Genomic DNA, 15,756 nt, shown 5'->3' with positions numbered 1-15,756 from the left:
CAGCTCCAGCCTCAGCTCCAGCAGCCGCCGCCGCCGCCGCCGCCACGGTGAAGATGGTGGCTGCGCTGTGCGCCCGGAGGCTGGCTCGGCGCTCGCACTCGGCGCTCATCGCGGCGCTCACTGTGCTGCTGCTGCAGACCCTCATCGTGTGGAATTTCAGCAGCCTGGACTCGGGGGCCGGGGACCACCGAGGCGGGGATCAGCATGCCGGTGGAGAGCCGCCTCCAGCCCCGCGCCGGGAGCGCCGGGACCTACCCCTGAAATCTCGGGCTGCAGCTGGAGAAGGAGGAGAAGAAGGAGGAGGAGGAGGAAGAGGAGGGAAAGGAGGAGGAGGAAGGGGCCCCCAGTCGCGGGGGGACAAGCTGCCGCTAGAGCGAAGAGGCGGTGGCGGCGGGGGCCACAGCGAGCAGCGGCCGCAGCATCCGCCCCGCCGGGGGGGACCTGCTGCAGGCGCCGCGCAACTGCCGGGCCAGGCTCTGGTAAGATACAGCCTTCAGCCCTGCTGAACCCCTCCGGCCCCGGGCCGGCTGCATGTGCGCGGTGCTGGGGGAAAGGAGGGTGGGAAGGAGGGAGTGAGTGAGCAAGCCCCAGGAGCCGCGAGCCGGCTCTCCTGAGCCTGCAGCATCTGACACAGTCCACCTCTCTTCCTCCCTTTCCTGCGAACTGGGGAGTTCAACCCTGCAGGAGGGAGCGCAGGGGAGGTGGAAGTGGAGTGTGTGTGTGTGTAGAGTGTGTGTGTGTGTGTGTGTGTGTGTGTGTGTGTGTGTGTGTGTGCTTTGGGGAAGGTAAGGAGTCGGGCTGGAGGAATGGGGGGAAATTTGGGAGCGGAGACTAAAGAAGGGGTTGGGGACAGGAAGTGGATTGGTGTCCCTAGTCTTGGTAGAAGCAGGCCGGGGTTGAAGGTCCACAGATTTTGCTGCCCATGGGTCCGCAGGTTGGGGGTGTGGCGGGTGTGTATGTGTATGTTTTTACTTTGAAGGAGAAGCGAGGATCCTGGAAAGGAACCCAGTTGTTCCCACTGGAGATTGATGTGACCTCGGGGAGGTTTGGTATGGGAAAAGGAAGGATTCATCTTGAAACCGAGATTCTGTGAATATTTCTTGAGTGATGGTTTCAGGACAGAGCTGGCTCATCGAGGGGTTTGGTGGTACTGGAGCCTTCCTTTCTCTTCAGTTTTCCCTATGCTTCTGCCTCTTTTTTTTCTCAATTGTCCCTTTCTCTCGATCCTTGTGTGTTTGTTTCTCCCTGTACCTATGTGTATCTATAGGACACTGTATGTTATTCCATTCCTGAATTTCTCTGTACATCTCGTCTATATTAGTGTCTCTCTTGTCTCAGCTTTAGGCGTTTTGGCATCTAGTCTTTGGACGTGGGTCTGGGTCTCTGTGTAGACATCCCTTGCCATTGCCCTCTGTGGCTAGTGTAGATAGCAGAACTGTCAGCGGTTTCTTTTGCAAATCCAAGTAGTGCCTTGGGCTCCGACTGGAACGTGAGCCTGATTGGCCAGGTCTATGCCCCTATATGCTCCTTACTCTCTTCCACTCTTGGGTGTTTCCACAATCTTTTCTATGCCTGCCTAAGGGGTCTTACCTGTTCATGAGTTAGACTAGAGCTTTCACAAACAGAATAGATGGATGGCCCTGAGACAGCTGGATCTCTTGAGTCTAAGAGAGTGTCAGTGTCTATGTGTGCTCCTGTGGGTGCTGTCCCTGAATTTCTATGTATAGCATTGTGCCTCTGTGACTAGGTCTTTCTTAACTAGCTTTTTCCCTATGCCAGTCTTAAGTAAAATTCATTTTCTGTCTGGGGAAATTGGGCACCAAAAGACATAGGAAACCAATGCAAAAATTTAGTGACACTCCTCTATTATTGGAATGTCTATTTTGAGACATAATTGCCATCTTTGAATATGCATACATACATACATATATGTATATGTATGTGTGTGTGTTTTCAAGATCTTACATTTCCTTTAAAGTTAGTTATGATCTGTGCCAACCCAAAGCCTACTCTGTCTCAGTGCTAAGCAGCCCCAACACAGGATGTGTTGGCATTTCACATTCCCCATTTGTCTCTATGTTAGCAGCTCATTTATTTTTAGGGAGAATAAACTGGGATTCCTGATGATAAGGAGCCATAAATAAATCATAGTTACTTACCCTCCCTTGTTTTTAGTAAAATGCTTATTTCACTTTTCTGGAGCCAGCCCTTAGAGGTGTGTTCAGGTAGGAATGGAATTAGATATCCCTTAAACAATAAAGGTCTAGGGAAGCAATGGTCAGTCAACAAACATTTTATTAAGCCATTCCTACTGTATGTGCCAGGCACTGTGCTAAGCACAAAGAAAGGTGTCTCTGCTCTCTAGGAGCTCACAGTCTGAATGGAGACAACATTCACATGTACTAACAAGGCACAATAAATTGGGGATAGTCTCAGAGGGAAGGCCCTAAAATAAAGGAGTACTGGAAAAGACTTCTTGCAGAAGGTGGGATTTTATCCAAGAATTGAAGGAAACCACACTGACTGGTTGGGAATAGCACTGTTTTTAATCTGATTCTGCATTTCATTACCAGACCTTAGAGTATGGGAGAACTCCCTAGGGAGAAGAGATATCTCACTGAAGGGAATAATTGAAAAAAAAAGATGATTAAGATTCCTGTCTCTTTGTGGAGTTCTACCTTTAGTCATACACCTGTACTTATTCACTTAATTATTTTAATCTCTCACTGTGAAGGGACATAGAGAAATCTTTGCACTGGGAAGGAATTTTCCCCCTTTTCATTGGTCCTCTAATGCTCTCACCTTGGCAAAGTGCATGGAGTATATTCTGAATAGAAGCAATGATGCCTATTGCTCCCCACTGCTTTTCAGAATTTCAGCTTTAGTATCACTTTTTATTCTCTCTGGTATATATATCTAAATTTTCCCACATCCAAATATCTTTTTCTTTCTTGAGATTGTTTTCCATTTTGCTCTTTGTTGTAGCATTTATATATCTATATATTTTGCTTGTTTCTCTACTGTGGTTCCCTTACACCCATGCACTTGTGAGTGTGTGTTCCCCAATTTTTGCAATTTTATTTATTTGCTGCGTTTCAGACATTGCAATTTGGACACACTGCTAGGACTCTAAGTCTCTAGGACCCACCTTGGATGTCTGTAACCCACCCTATACTTGCCCTTCACCCAGTGAACCCAATGAGGCCAGAAGGGGGCAGGCTCTTCCTGAAGTCCAGTGTAGTCCAGTGTAGGCTAGGATAAGTGGGAGGAAAAGAGATCTGAGGGAGTATGAGTACTTCAAGGTGGAGATAATTGTACTTTGTTTCTTCAACCCTAGTGGGGCTGCATTTTGGGTGGCCTGAGAACAGCCCGGAAGTGGAGGTTGTCAGAATATTTTGTGAAGCCAGTTTAGAGATTGTAGTTTATCTCTCTGGTCCTCAAAATCCAATATCTCTGCATTTTCATCTAGAGATTTTGAAGAGAATAGACAGTATGTAAAGTGCTTTGCAAACTTTAAAGTACAACCTAAATGTTCTCCATTATCATTATTATTCAAGTACAGGCAGTTATCAGTCATATTGGTGGTGTGTCTATCAAATAATATAAAATAGAGATATGAAATGATAGTCTTCTTTGTAAGAATTGTTGATGGAGCACTTTATAAACATATCTCTTTGCTATGCCATTTATCCAAGTTTTGCTTCTGAGATTCCTGTTTGGAAAGCACAAAACTATATTGTATTTTTGTGTATAGAAGAGGTCAAAGGAAATACAAACCTTTTTTTCTAAACACATTGGGTGGTGGACGTTTTGGTTTGCAGCAGGGAAACTTATCAAAGAGTATTAAAAAAAAAAGGAGTTGTGAGACCTATCCTTTCTTATTGAATATCCCCCAGGAACTATCTCCATTCATTCTAAGCTTCCAGCTACTAAAATACACAGGTGAGCAAAGATGATATTGAAAAAATAATAGGTATTGTATAAAACACATGCTCATCCCTAAATTTTTTTTATGGATCCCTAAATTTTTTTTTTTTTGTATTGTTCTGAATCTATTGTGGCCTGGCAGTTTGGTGAAAACGACAGCCTCCTTCTCTAAAGAATGTTTTTAAATGCACAACATACAACACATAAGATTACAATGGCAATTAATTATATAGTTATCAAAATATTAAACAAGATTATTCCATGTGCCTATGCTTCTTGAGTGTGATTCCTCTAATATAGCAGTTCTGTCAACCCTGAGTTTTAACATTCTCCTGGGCCTTGAGAAAATAGATTGATGATCTGTAAATTTTTTTTAATTGTTGTCTAACTTTCTGCTGAAAAATAATTTATGGGAGATTCAATGTAGATCGGCAGAAATGGCTGTAAATGAGGACTTGTGTGACATGTTTATTTTCCTTTCTTGAAAAAATCTACTTCTTCTTCTGTGCTTAGCATAGCTCCTAGCTCATAGTTGGTGCTGAATAAAGGCTTGTTTACTTGACTTGCTTCCTTGTGATAGATAGCATTCAAGTCCTCTCATTTTAATGCTTAACGAAAACAGCACCTTTGCTTATGGATAAATGGTTAAGTAGGTGTTATTTAAGGACCCTAGCTTCTTATTTTTTTTCTTCCAAAGAAGAATGGATTTTCCATACCATCTGAACCTTTTAAATGTTGATTTTTTTTCTGCAGAATTTCCTCATAGTTCACATTTCTCAGATTGTTGAGGACCTTTTCAGATGCTTGCTGTAACTAGAAAAATGGTCTCACTTATCCAAATAACCTTTGGGTCTAACAGTCTTGAAGATAAAACACATAGTTCTTTCTCCACAATGTTTTGAGGATGCAGGGAACAGAAAATATTTTGTTGATGGTTAGATTTCTCACACTCCTGCTAAACTTTTATTTTGTTTAAGCAATATTTTACACTTTGTATACAGAAGGATGCATCACTGTACAATATTTATACTTCCATGAATATTGCCATCTGCTTAATCATATCAAGGAAAACTTTAAATAAATAAGTAAAAGTAGTAGTTAATATATACATGAATTTGTAGTTATAGATAATCACTTTGCTTCACCCTCTTATGCTCTATAAGTCCTAGGTGCCTCATTAATTCTCCTTTCTTCTCTAGAAAGTTGTGTGACAAGTATTCCCTACATATAAAGAAATAGAGTCACAGAGTAATTGCTGTGTCGGAGACAGCAACATAAATAGAGCCATAGAACTGTGGTAATCAACAATCGGATGGTATAGTAGGATCAGAGACCTCGAGTGGAAGAGAACCCAGAGGCTATCTAGGCCAACTACATTTTACAGATGAGGCCTCAGGAGGTTGAGCATCTTGGTGGTAAGCATCAAATTTGAATCCAGGCATCTAAGCCAGTGTTCTTTCCATTCAATCATACTTTCTCAGTGTCTTTGCATTTTCTTGTCTATGTAACAAAATAGAAAAATATTCTTTATCAAAAGTATCCCACTGGGAATTTTCCCAGGGAACTTACCCAGGTATGTTGAGGTGATGTTTACATTTGAAGAGTTTTACAGTTGATCTCTTATGGATTATACTCTAAGAATGATTGCTTTCTCACATTTTCTCTTCTCTTTTCCTTTTCACCCACACACTCAGGGACTCAGAATGTCATGTCAGAAAGAGGAAAATCAGAGAGAGGGAGGGACTTGGCATGTGATGAGGTAAAGAAAGAAAAGCAGAAGATGGAAGTAGGATAGAAAAGATGATCAGAAATATTTGCTGGGGTACATTCACTGGAAAACATTGAGCAATCACCAATATTTGTGGAAATATTTATTTTCCATTGTGTTATAGTTTTCCACACACAAAATGACCCTTTTCAATGTTTGATTACGTCTAAGGCAGTAAGTAGATCCAAGGGCTCTTTGTCTATTGCCCTCTTTCCCCTCCCTCCACATTTGGGTACAAAAAGGAAATAACATATAGTACTTATTTTTTAGTGTGCACACTTTTGAGGCTTTGTCAGCTTGTTTTCTTTTCAAACAGGACTCAAATATTACCGTGTCAACATTGAACAATATTTTTTTTTGCTGTCTTTGATTTTTTTTTTTATGAGAATTCCTTAAAGAGTCTATCCACTTCTCCATGGATGAAGTAATTTCATTATTCTCATTGAGTCAAGTCCCAGACTGCTGTGAATTATGGAACTGTTTGTAATCTCCTTGTGGAGACACCAAGCTCCTTCCTTAGTAGCAGAATTCTTGCCAAGCGTTCAAAGAAGGCAAATGGGTGAGCTTGTTCAAAATAAATAGCAGCTGGAACAGGATGCTGTGCCACCTGAAAAATATTTCTCCTGGTGGTGAAATATGCTACTTGCATACCTAGGCATAAGTATATGTGAGCTGTCAACTTGGCAGGAGGAAATGATTTTGAATTGAGCTATTCTATAGCTGAAGAAAGAAAAGAAAAAGGAGAGTGGAAGGTCCCCTGGCCAATGAAATCTGGAACTTTCATTACGAATAAGCTAGTCTCCTACAATTATTCTTCATTCGACAAAAATGACATTATAGATTGTTCTTAAAGAAGTCTAAATGGTTTCAGTAATTCTTGGGATTCAAGTAAAGAGTCAAAACAGGGCATCTCTTTTCAACATGCAGCCCAGATTGTTTTTGCAGAGACATTTCCTTCAACAACTGAAAATTTCCGTTTGCCCACGGATGGCAATCAGGCAGCCTCTTGACAGAGCTGTGGTTAGTGGTTTCTTTATTTCTTCTTTTTCCTTTCTTCTTTTTTTTGGGGGGTGGGGGGGAGGGAGGATAATATGTTACTAGGAAGGTAACATCAAAGCAGATACAGATTTTTTTTTTTGCACAGTGTACAATTGGCCCTTGAACAGGATACCTTAAAACACTGCTTGTTAGCTAAATCTCCAGCGAATAGGATCAATTAGTGAACGAGGAAGAGTTTTGTTTTGAGGCTGCCTTGAAAGAAAACTTTTTTTCCCTCTATGGGTATTACCCATAATAACCACATTTCCTGGGCAACAACCCATGTCACAGACCTTTTTAGCCCCTTTACCATCAACAAAATCACATAATCTTAGAAGAGGCTTTTTAGTGATCATTCTAATCCCCTCAACTTTACCAGTGAGGATGGTGAGCCTGAGAAGTGACGGGGAATAAGTACCACACTGGATAACAGAGCAGGAATACCAGATGATACAACAAGCATTAGAACATTGGTCTGAATCTAACCAGATGAAATATTAAAGGAATAGGTGTAAAAGTTTACCATTGTTGTTCAGTTGTTTCAGTCATGTCTGACTCTTCAAGACTGCATTTGGGGTTTTCTTGGTGAAGATACTGGAGTGGTTTGGCATTTCCTTCTCCAGTAAAATGTTATACGTGTGTTCAAAACATCAAAATCAAGAGTACAAGAATGCTGGAGCCATACCTAGACTGCAGGTCATCTAAGAAAGATCTGGGGGTTTTATTGGACTACAAACTCAACAGGAGTTGACAGTGTGATAGGCAGCCATCAAAGAGAATGTGACATTAAGCTGTACTCAGAGAAATGTGGTGTGTCTAGAATGAAGGAGAATGATAGACCACCTAGGTCTACACATATGGAGTACAGTCTTCAGTTTTCTGTTATATTTTGGGGACTGAGAAGAACACAGGATGAGATCATGCCACATGAGGATTATCTGAAGGAAGTGGGGATTTTTAGCCCTGAGAAAATACTCAGGGAGACTGAGGAAACCTACCCTTCAAGTATTTGAAGGACAGTAAGAAATTCAATGTGTTCTGTTGACTTCTAGAAAATAGAACTTGGGTCAATGAGTAGAGGTTTCAGAGAGACATATTTAGTATGATTATTTAAGGAAAACCTTGCTAACAATTAAAGCTATTCACCGCTGGAAAAAGCTGAATTGGGAGGCAGTGGGTTCTCCCTCAGAATTTTTCAGACAAAGATTGGATGGGCGAACATTTATCAGTACATTGTACTGATATTTCTCTACATTGTAGAGGAGAGTACAAGTAGAGTTTGGACCTGATGCCCCTTGAGGTCCCTTCTCATTCTGCAGTTCTGAGAAGCTACTTGCAAAAAAGTAATAGCAGTAAATGACCAAGTCAGGATTTGAATCCAGGTCTCCTAACCACCACAATATTCTACTATCCTACACACACACACACACACACACACACACACACACACACACATGATATACATGTGTATTCTTTCCTTCTCTGTCTCTCTCTGTCTCTCCCTCCCTCCTCGTCTCTCTCTCTTGGTCTTCGGATGTCCCAAAAGCCTTAGTGTGGTTGTAAGTTATTAAAGCTTATTAAGTTATCAGAGCTTATAACTGCACTAAAAATTTAGGTACAGCTTATATACATATATGTATATGTAAATGCATGGATATGTGTGTGTATGTTTTGCCCCTATTCTCTCAAGACTGTTTTGTTCTAGGTGATAGTTAATTTGATAAATTAATCTGTTAATTTGTTTATTATTCCTAATGAATTCACCTAGCATTAGATCCCATGAAACATGTGAATTTTAAGTAGGGGTAAAATATCTACTTTTACTATTTGGAATTTCAGGAACCAGGACACATTTTCTCCAGGAAGCCTTTCCTAACCCCTCTTAATTCTAATGCCTTCTCTTTATAAATTATTGCAATTTGTAACCCATGTAGCTATTTGTAGGTATTTGTTTGCTTGTTTTCCACATCAGATTGTGTGCTTTTTAAGGTCAGGGACTGTATGGTTTTCTTTGTATCCCTAGCACTTATCATAGTGCCTGGCACATAGTAGGGGCTTAATAAATGTTTATTGACTGACTGACTAATGGGAAAATTTTGTTTTGCTTTTGTTTTTTATTGGAAACACAGACCTTTTGGAGTCTGAAATTTGACCTGTGAATATTTTTATTTTTAAATTCCTGTAAAAAATTGATTTTTGCTGACAAGGATAGCAAACTATGACTCTAACCCTAACTCACACCTGGCATTATGACATACAACAAGAATTCTTAATCTAGGGTCTGTGAATTTATTTTAAAAAATACATTTTGATATCTTCATTTTAGTATAACTGCTTTCCTTTGAAATCCGATATATTTCATTTTATCACTTTAAAGTATTCTGAAAAGAGGTCCACAGTCTTCACCTGAGGGCCAAAAGGGTCTGGGACACAGAAAAGTCTAAGAATCCCTAACACATAACATCCTGCCTTTGCCCTCTTCCCTGTTTGGGGCAGGCAGGGCTGACCATAAAGATAGATAGTATTGGTAGTTTGTGGGCCTTGACTTTATTGATAGTCTATTGATCTCTCCTACCCTCCTGATACATATTTTACCTTCAGAAATTTTCTGTTTTGTGTTAAGTCCTTGGTCTGTATCTGTAGCCCCCATTTTAGGTGGAATAACTTATTCATCCATTATTCATTCATTAAAAGTTTAGGTAAATTAGTTTGTCAGATTGACTACTTCTGTGATATGTGCTATCTCCCCTAAGAAGGGGAGGGTGGAGTAAAGGGAGCTTGGATTTGCAGTCAGGAGACCTGGGTTTGAATTCCAACTCTGAAGTTTACTCATTACATGACGCTGGGGAAGTCATTTGCTTTTCTGAGCTTCAGTTTTCTTACTTGTAAAATTGGGGAGGGAGGGGAGAATGCAGATGCTACTTACCTTAGGGATATTATAAGGAAAATACTTTGTAAGTTTTTAATGTGCAACACTAACTTGAATTATTAGCTATTCACAGGAGGAAATAGTTTACAACAGCTGGTGTTTATATAACCATTTTATAAATATCATTTCATTTGAAACTCACCAACACCCTGGGGGGTAGGTGCTATTGTTATTCCCATTTTACAGATGAGGAAACTGAGGCAGAGGGTAAGTGACTTGATCAGGGAAGATCACCCAGCTAGTGAGTGATGGAGGCAGAATTCAAACTCATTTCTGAGTCAATGTCTATCCACTTAGCTACCAGGGGGGAAAAAGGAAGGATTATTTTGGAATATGAGCAAGGCAGGCTTGAACAAGACTCCAGGATTGAGAGGAGTAGGGTCAATCATGAGAGCCATGATGGGCAAGGAAGAACAACTTCACAGTTAAGCTTAGAGCTGACCTTGCATAGAGACAGGAACATCTCAATTCAATCTAATTGTCAGGTGAGTCAAACTGAAAAGCATGCTAGTAAAGGACACAGACTTCATAGTCTATGCCTATGAAGCTGCTTCTGTCCTTCATCACTATGAAGGAGGTTGTGTGATGCAGAAGGCTAAAGGATGGGAGATGATTGGAGCTGCTTTGGAAATAAGAAAGGAAGTCTTTGTAAGGAGCACATGATGGATGGCTAAGGATGTTCAAAGTTGTTCACTCTCTTTTCTCTTTATTGTCATGTCATTTCAGTTGTACTCAACCCTTTGTGACCCCATTTGAGATTTTCTTGGCAAAGATACCAGAGTGGTTTGCCATTTCCTTCTCCAGCTCATTTTACAGATGAGGAAACTAAGGCAAAAAGGGTTAAGTGACTTGCCAAGGGTCACACAGCTAGTAAGTGTCCAAGGTCACATTTGAACTCATTGAACATCCAAACTCTAGGGACTGGTGTTCTATGCACTGTGTTCTACCTAGCTGCCCTTCTTTTCTCTTTTGCTCCTATCAATGAATCCAGAGGTATTTATCGCATGATTTAATTCCTGAGGGACCCTCCTCTTCCTGTTTCCCATGGGCCTGTGCCCAATATGGTGCAGTTGAGTCAGAGACAGAAATGCAAAAAAACCTCTCCAAGTTATATGGTATGGTTACTGGAAAATGGGGAGGGAAGTGGGAAGGTTTACTTGTCTCTAGAGGGGCTCTCTCTTCCAGGGCAATTTTTTTTTTTTCATTTTTCAGGGCCTAGCAAATAGTAGATACACAATAAATGCTTGTTGATTGCTTCTAGCCCTATCTGTGTACCCAGATATCACAACATGGCAGGCATTTAGAATATAGTTTTATTTAAGGTAAAACACTAGCAACATTCCCTATGGTCAGCTTTAAATTATCTACAGCAAATTTTTAATTCAAGGTTATCTTGCCCCTGTCACTCAGCATGAGAGTTGTTTCTTTTGCTCTAACACTATTGGTGTATGGTCAGAATATTAAAAACGAGTTTGAATATTCTTTAGAGGTGAGTCTACTTCAAAAGGAATTTTAATATTTAATATAAGTAATTGTTGGATTATTCACAGTTTTGTATTATATACATCACTCTCTTCCCCTTTACAAATCACATAGATGACAAAGGATTAAGTGTTTTGTAAAGTAATTTTGCATCAGAGCAGAATGGTAACTGTAAAAAGCTTGACTCTCGAGCTTTTTATCTGGATTCCAATCTTGGCTTTGTTATACTGTGTGACATATCTTTGATACTCAATGTTTCTCATCTGTCAAATGGGTATAAAAATACCTACTTTGTCTACTTCAGTGGATTATAAAGGATCAAAAGGGGATACTTAGTTGTATGAGGACATCATCTGAAATTTCAAAAGTGTAGTACAAAAGGAAAGTGGCATCTTGGGTGGAGCAGCGAGATGCTGTCAGGTCAGAAGCTGAACTCACTTCACTCCATTATCTCTTCCAAACATTTGCCCAGATCTTATCCATTGAAAATGGAAGTGTAATGTTAAAATTATTAGATAATCCCAAGTAATCCTGACTGAATCTAGTAACTTCAGGCTTTCCTAATGCACCTTTGACTACACAAAGAGAGAGACTTCTCTGAGGATCCAGTCTAGGGATTCTTGTTTTTAATTTTTTTCAATTAAAAAAATTTTTTTTGGGAGGGGGGAGGGGTAATGGTAATATAATTTTGAATCTGAAGATCCCTTTGTGTTGGCAAAAGTAGCAGGTACTTAGCACTTAGTAACTGATCAAGCCTCTGTTGGGGAAACAGAAGGTATGAACTCCTGTCTCCTGTTACTGATGTAACAGGAAGGGTTTGGCTGAAACAGGCTGTGTGTATATAAGGAAAAGCCCCAGAGAGGTACAGTCAGAATTTCCTTGAGACTGAGATCTGGTGGCAGAGCAGAACAGCTACAGAAGAATGGAGAACTGAGTCCTGAGAACTTGTGGTGGCGGAGCTTCTTCTGAACAGGATCCCAAGAGCCCAGAGCCAGGAGCTAGAGCCAGGAACCAGGAGCCCAGGTGACTGAAGCATGACTGGGATGTTGAGATTTTGTTTGTTTGCCGCTTGGTTGAGCCTTGAATTCCCTGGAGCAGAAATGGTGAAGGATCTGACATGGACCAGACCCTGTGAACTTCAGTGTGGAGCAGGACTTGCCCAGAGAACTGGTAAAGGAACTGGGAACTGTCTGCAATTGAACCCAGGTGACAGTCTGGTGAATCCAGGTAGAATCTGGGACCATGGAAGGGGATCCAGGGAATCTGAGAACAGGCCCCAAGTCAAGATGAAAAGACCTCTCCTTGGGTATTGAGTAATTATGGAATTATAGTTTACTAGTGACCTAAGGGGTGGAAGGTTTTGTGTATGATACTTAGTAAGACTTTGCTGAATAAGTGACTGATTGTTCTTTAAATACTTTGAGATATTGTTACTGATAAGTGACTGATTGAGTTAACTTAAGAGTGACTATATTACTTTGAGACTATGTGGTGAATATTATATTGTGATTTTCTGTGATAAGTTGTAATATTGTGAATGCTGTACCTTGATTTCCTGTGGATGTTTTGCTTTGATTTGTTATGGAATAGAGTGATCACTATACTGAGTAATCAGAACCTTAAAAGCTGTTCACAGTAGCATTCTTCTGGAAAGCTGTGCATGTCATTACAGGAGGGCAGGGCAATTGGGGTTAAATAACTTGCCCAAGGTCACAGGCTAGTAAGTTTTAAGTGTCTGAGGCCCAGGTTTGAACTCAGGTCCTTCTGACTCCAGGGCTAGTGCTCTATTCACTGCTCCATCCACTGAGGCTGCCCCTAGTCCAGGGATTCTTAACTGGTCTGCAAACCTGCCCCCACATGGTATTCATTGATAAATTTCTGGAAGTCCAGGAATTTGAATGGGGGAAATAAATTACATGTCTAACTGAAATTTAGCATTTTCTTAAATTATGAATGCAGGTAACAAAGCATAATTTTGAGGAGTCCACTGTCAAGAGGGTTCATGATACACAGAAATGCTAAGGACCAACCGGCTAGTCTGATGGTAACTGGACAAGCATTGGTGCTCTTTCAAGCAAGAGGGTGGGGTAAGAAGAAATGGGCTTAAGTTAAGGGGTTTAGATGAAAAGACCAGAGTATGTTGTTTGAGGAGACTGTGCAAGGGGATAAAAAAAAAAGCTGAGGTGAGTAAGGAGAGAGTGGACAGACAGTTCTTTCTGGGGTAATTGAAATTCAGTCCCTCTTGGAGGCATGGGGATGGGGTAGATGACTTTTCAATGTTTGTCTCAGTTGTGGGCTACTACCTCTTACTGCCTTGTGTTACAGTAATGAGCAGCTAACGAAAGAACCTTTTTCAAATGAAATACCTAGTGTCTGCCAGAGGAAAAGCATATACTCTCTGCTCCCTTTCAGAATTGATCCAGTCACACTTCCAGTGTGACTTCATCCTTGCATTTTTTGGAGTCATTGCCTAGCTATGTGCTATCCATTTCAATTCACTTCAATTCAGAAAACATGTATTAAGTCTTTTCTGTGTGATGAGTACCTGTCCTAACTGCTGAAGATATGAATACAAGAACAAAATCATTTTTGCCCTCAGGGGAGCTTATGTTCTATTGGGAGCTTACCTTCACCTTCCATTTGCTCTTCTGTACCCTGACAAGCTAAGTTTATATCCAGTTGACCATTTATGAAGACGTCACCAATTGGTAGAAATTAACTTTGCAATGATGAATATCCCCCTCACAATGGGCTCATGATTTATATATATATTTGCTTGACCCTAAGCCGCAATTCTCCTAGATTACACCAGTATAATAGAATGACTACACAATTTTAATAATAATTCCAAAGGGGCAGTAGATACTACTTATCATTTTCTAATGAGCAGTAGGAAAAGCAATAAATCTAGAGCCCAAGAACTATGTAATAATTTCACAAAGTCTTAGTATTCAACCAGGCCCCATGTTAATAAAATAAACAAATGTTTTCAGTAACAGGGAGCTAATATATACATTATTTAAGAACAGCATTAAAACTAGATTAGATGGATGACCTAATATAACTGTTAGCTCATTAAGCATCTTTTCTGTGGGGACTGTAGAAAAGTTTTCTACCCTCCTTTTTTTTTTTTTCCACTTTCCCCATGAAATACAGTTTTATTAATTGGAGATGTAATGGGAAATCTTTTTCAGGCCATTGATTGTTTTCTGTTTATTTTTTAAATATGTGATTGTTCTTTGCAGATGTTTGCTATAAAATAAAAGCCTATTCACTTTCCTGTTTGAGCTCAGGAGGGCCAGCAATTGTAAAAGAGACACAGAAGGGGCATCAGGAGGACCTGAGTTCAAATCTGCCCTCAGACGCTTAACACTTACCAGCTGTGTGACCTTGGGCAAGTCACTTAATTCCAATTGCCTTGCCTTCCCCCTTCCAAAAAAAAAAAGACACAGAGAATCCCATTTACTTGTCATCAAGCTTTGAAGTTGGTTACATTTACAGTAGAAAATGCCTTCATTACCTGTTGTTTCTTCCAACTTCATTGAGAAATAATTTCCAAATTGTTAGATTCTTTTCTCTCTTGTTTTAAAAGCAAGGCATTAATAGATTAGTTCAGGGGAAGATCCAATAGGTGCTATTAATTAAGGTGATAGGAAGGTATGAACAGGATAGTTTTACAGTCTGATGCTACTTTGCCTTTCATTGTTTTTCATTTTATTTAGGTTAGGGAGGGTGAAGAAAGAGTTGGAGAGAAAGACTGAGAGATGAGAACTAGTTCTTAGCCAGAAGGACGGGAGGGCAGGCAATAGTCTTACAACTTACCTGGCTGTTGTTTAGTCATTTTCAGTCTTGGCTGATTCTTCATGACCCCATTTGGAGTTTTCTTGGCAAAGATACTGGAGGAGTTCGCCATTTCCTTCTCCATTTCCTTTTACAAATAAGGAAACTGAGGCAAACAGGGTTAAGTGACTTGCTTGGTGTCACCGTTTCTGAGACTAGATTTGGACTCAGGTCTTTCTGACTTCAGGCCCTGAATGCTATCCACTGTACCACCTAACTACCCTAGCTTAACTAAGTGAATGACTGCCCTCCCACTCCCCAAAAAAATCCTGAAGGATTTTATATAAATGTTATTAAGAAGAAAACATTGAATAAATTGCATGCTTGTCATAAAAAAACTGTTCAAGGGAAGTCAGTACCAGTGTCCCATTTTAAAAACAGAAAGAGTAAGGCTCAGAAAATCTATTGACCTTTGCCCTATGTTAGCTGTGACTCTGCATTCTGACTCTATTAGCAATAGTCATCCAGTAATAAGCCACCATTTAAAAAAATGTTAATGATCTTAAAATGTTTTATTAATGCTTTATTTTCCCACATAGCCATCATTTCCCAATGATTCCCGCCTTCCAATCAAGCTCTCTTTTGTAATAAGTAGAGTTACAATAGAACAAATGCTTTATTCTTCAAAGACTTATGCATTCAAATGTTTTATTACTTACATTTTTTATCTGGCTATCACTCCCCAATGAGCCCCCCTTCCCCATCCCACAGGACAGCTCTCCCTTGTAAGAAGGACATACTGAGTAACACAAATGATATCAATACATTGTCT

General features: G+C 40.3%; 1 protein-coding gene across 1 annotated transcript in view; it reads left to right on the top strand.

The window, feature by feature from the left end:
* Positions 1-6: 6 nt before the first annotated feature.
* The window catches only part of XYLT1 (xylosyltransferase 1), a 438,827-nt gene continuing 423,077 nt past the window's right edge, over positions 7-15,756 (top strand). Inside the window, exon 1 of the mRNA XM_069085297.1 lies at positions 7-479. Within this exon, the coding sequence (XP_068941398.1) occupies positions 54-479 (426 nt within the window). The 5' untranslated portion in view covers positions 7-53. The remainder of the gene's footprint in view (positions 480-15,756) is intronic.

The sequence above is a fragment of the Petaurus breviceps genome, unplaced genomic scaffold, assembly GCF_028583685.1.
Source record: "Petaurus breviceps papuanus isolate PSGF00001 unplaced genomic scaffold, PetGlider_PUasm1.0 175, whole genome shotgun sequence".
Lineage (NCBI taxonomy): Eukaryota > Metazoa > Chordata > Mammalia > Diprotodontia > Petauridae > Petaurus > Petaurus breviceps.
The sequence above is the reverse complement of the archived record's forward strand: the minus strand, read 5'-3'. Positions and strand labels throughout refer to the sequence as shown.